Source organism: Diaphorina citri, unplaced genomic scaffold (assembly GCF_000475195.1).
Source record: "Diaphorina citri unplaced genomic scaffold, Diaci psyllid genome assembly version 1.1 scaffold8469, whole genome shotgun sequence".
Classification (NCBI taxonomy): Eukaryota; Metazoa; Arthropoda; class Insecta; order Hemiptera; family Psyllidae; genus Diaphorina; species Diaphorina citri.
In genome coordinates, this window is record NW_007385844.1 from 1 (window position 1) to 2,910 (window position 2,910).

Genomic DNA, 2,910 nt, shown 5'->3' on the forward strand with positions numbered 1-2,910 from the left:
TATCGAATAGAACATAAAAATTACATATAAATGGTATACCCATCCTTAAAAGCAATGATTGTGTGAGTAGCCCATCCACCAATGAGTAGCATGGATGGATGCATCAGGCCAAGGATATGCGAAGGCCCATTAGAGGCTGTGGTACCTGGTACCTATGTATCAAGTGTCATATTGACAAGTGGTAAGGTAAAGAGTAAAGTACCCTCCAGTTTAACTTTGACACGAACTTACCTGATGTATCAAGTGTCATATTGACAAGTGGTAAGGTAAAGAGTAAAGTACCCTCCAGTTTAACTTTGACACGAACTTACCTGAGGCAGCTTTCCAGGTTTGTTCAAGTGGATGCCTCCAACAGGTATCAAGTTAGGAACTAGAGGTACTGCCGCCGACATTGCCAGATTGGTATAGAGGAATGATAGGGAGACATTACTCAGCATCGTGTACAGACTGGGATAGTCCTTGCCAAAGTATGTGTCCACCAGGGCTTGATGTTTGGGATAGTAATAGACATACTCCATGATTCGCGTTACGAAGAAGACGTAGAAGTTGTAGAATCTCTGGGAGAAGGTCATCTCATTGGTGTATTTGGTGCGGAAGTCTGCCATGAACGACGGCAAATTGGGACTACCTGTGGAAGAAAATGCGAAGAAGGTCGTACTGTGATGCCTTTGTACGTGGCATTTCGCAAATATTTTGAGGGCCTAATAATCTCAACTTCTCGTGTTGGAAAACCAATAACCAAATATGCAATGTTTTTTTCTGATTTCTTCTGTAATAAAATTTGTAATTTTGCATTAGGTCTGTTTGTTGGGAAGTGCGAAATGTGGTGTAAAGTTTATCATAGAATAAAACCTCACCAAAGTATGTGTCCACCAGGGCTTGGTGTTTGGGATAGTAATAGACATACTCCATGATTCGCGTTACGAAGAAGACGTAGAAGTTGTAGAATCTCTGGAAGAAGGTCATCTCATTGGTGTATTTGGTGCGGAAGTCTGCCATGAACGATGGCAAATTGGGACTACCTGTGGAAGAAAATGCGAAGAAGATCGTACTGTGATGTCTTTGAACGTGGCATTTCGCAAATATTTTGAGGGCCTAATGATCTCAACTTCTCGTGTTGGAAAACCAATAACCAAATACCTATGCAATGTTTTTTTCTGTAATAAAATTTGTAATTTTGCATTAGGTCTGTTTGTTGGGAAGTGCGAAATGTGGTGTAAAGTTTATCATAGAATAAAACCTCCTTTGAAAAAAAAAACTAACCAAAGAAATTGAGCGAGTTCATGGCGATTCCGAACGAGCAAATGACAATGTTCGGGGCGTTGAACCTGTGACCCAGGGCTACCGAGGATTCCATGGCGAAGAATGACTCCGTAATGACCAAATCGTACTGGTCCTTGGAGGCCATCAGCTTCTTGAATTCGGGACTCTGGAAGGCTTCCACTTGACCTTCGTAGCCAAAGTCCCACAGGAACAGCATGGCGAGAATCTCGTTCACGGATGATGTAAGAATGGCCGGATTGAATTCCTCTGGAAAGAGGAGAACAAATCAATGTTAGAATAGAATATACTCGTACCTTGGTTATCCTGCCCGAATGAGAACCTGGTTGGAGCATGTAGTAGGCGTATCAACAGTAGGTACTGCACGTCATAATGGTTATTACACGAGGCTAGTACCAAGGCCAACTATTGGCCTCATGTGAATATATACCACTGACTTCCAGTGTTAACCTACATTTACATTTGCTATTACACGAGGCTAGTACCAAGGCCAACTATTGGCCTCATGTGAATATATACCACTGACTTCCAGTGTTAACCTACAACTACCTCAAGTACAGATTTACATTTGACTGGAATGTTACTGGACGCCAGGGACTGTCAAACAAAGCCAGTATAGCTGGGTTTTTCCTGAATTCTACACGTGCTCGTAGGTAATTAGTACGGTAATTATAGGTACCTATGTTGTAGAAAAGAAGAAGACGAAGGAGGAGGAGAAGAACAAGAAAAAACTTGGGATCGTGAAACACTAGTTACTCATCGAATCTATAATTTTGTACCTATTGGATTATGTATACTGAGTTACTGTATATTACTGTATAGTTATGGAGGTACCTACATAACAAATATTAAATTATTAGGTAGGTATCTATACCTACAATGCCTACATTCCTTCATATAATTATTACCTAGGTAGGTACTTTATGCAGTTATGGTGACCAATATCAGCATAAGGTTTCATTCATACGAGCCAATTGATGCAATTTGTAGTACTAAAGAAGAAGAAGAAGAAGAAGAAGAAGAAGAAGAAGAAGAAGAAGAAAAAAAAAAGATTTACATTTGACTGGAATGTTACTGGACGCCAGGGACTGTCAAACAAAGCCAGTATAGCTGGGGTTTTCCTGAATTCTACACGTGCTCGTAGGTAATTAGTACCGTAATTATAGGTACCTATGTTGTAGAAAAGAAGAAGACGAAGGAGAAGGAGGAGGAGGAGAAGAACAAGAAAAAACTTGGGATCGTGAAACACTAGTTACTCATCGAATCTATAATTTTTTACCTATTGGATTATGTATACTGTATATTACTGTATAGTTATGGAGGTAGGTACCTACATAACTAATATTACATTATTAGGTAGGTAGATATCTATACCTACAATAACTACATTCCGTTATGGAGGTAGGTACCTACATAACTAATATTACATTATTAGGTAGGTAGATATCTATACCTACAATAACTACATTCCTTCATACAATTACCTACTTTATGCAGTTATGGTAACCAATATCAGCATAAGGTTTCATTCATACGAGCCAATTGATGCACGTCTTCCTTCTCTCTTCGATTTCGGGACGATAAGACCATATAGCAGTTACAGTTCCCTCTGTCAAACCTCTTAAAAAA

At 39.6% G+C, this 2,910-nt stretch overlaps 1 protein-coding gene across 3 annotated transcripts; it reads right to left on the minus strand.

Annotated features, from left to right (window-relative positions):
* Positions 1 to 279: 279 nt before the first annotated feature.
* Positions 280 to 1,548, minus strand: LOC103522427 (UDP-glucuronosyltransferase 1-6-like). 3 transcript variants are annotated; one of them, XM_026832580.1, is made up of 3 exons: positions 1,264 to 1,548; positions 866 to 1,022; positions 280 to 471 (listed from the first exon to the last, which is right to left on the minus strand). In XM_026832580.1, exons 1-3 carry the CDS (start codon positions 1,478 to 1,480, stop codon positions 291 to 293), a joined length of 555 nt encoding a protein of 184 aa, XP_026688381.1. In that variant the 5' UTR covers positions 1,481 to 1,548; the 3' UTR covers positions 280 to 290. The 3 variants fall into 3 exon arrangements, with proteins under 3 accessions (XP_026688381.1, XP_026688380.1, XP_008485753.3); XM_026832579.1 differs by having other exon boundaries at positions 280 to 458; positions 853 to 1,022; XM_008487531.2 differs by lacking the exon at positions 866 to 1,022 and having other exon boundaries at positions 280 to 628.
* Between the last annotated feature and the right edge of the window lie 1,362 nt (positions 1,549 to 2,910).

What these genes read in the sequence shown, in the direction of transcription:
- LOC103522427 (XM_008487531.2), bottom strand. Translation starts at nt 1,480, where the DNA reads ATGCTGTTCCTGTGGGACTTTGGCTACGAAGGTCAAGTGGAAGCCTTC. An exon ending in GAACTCGCTCAATTTCTTTG is followed by an intron (nt 629 to 1,263) that starts GTTAGTTTTTTT and finishes TTTCTTCCACAG; the next exon opens with GTAGTCCCAATTTGCCGTCG.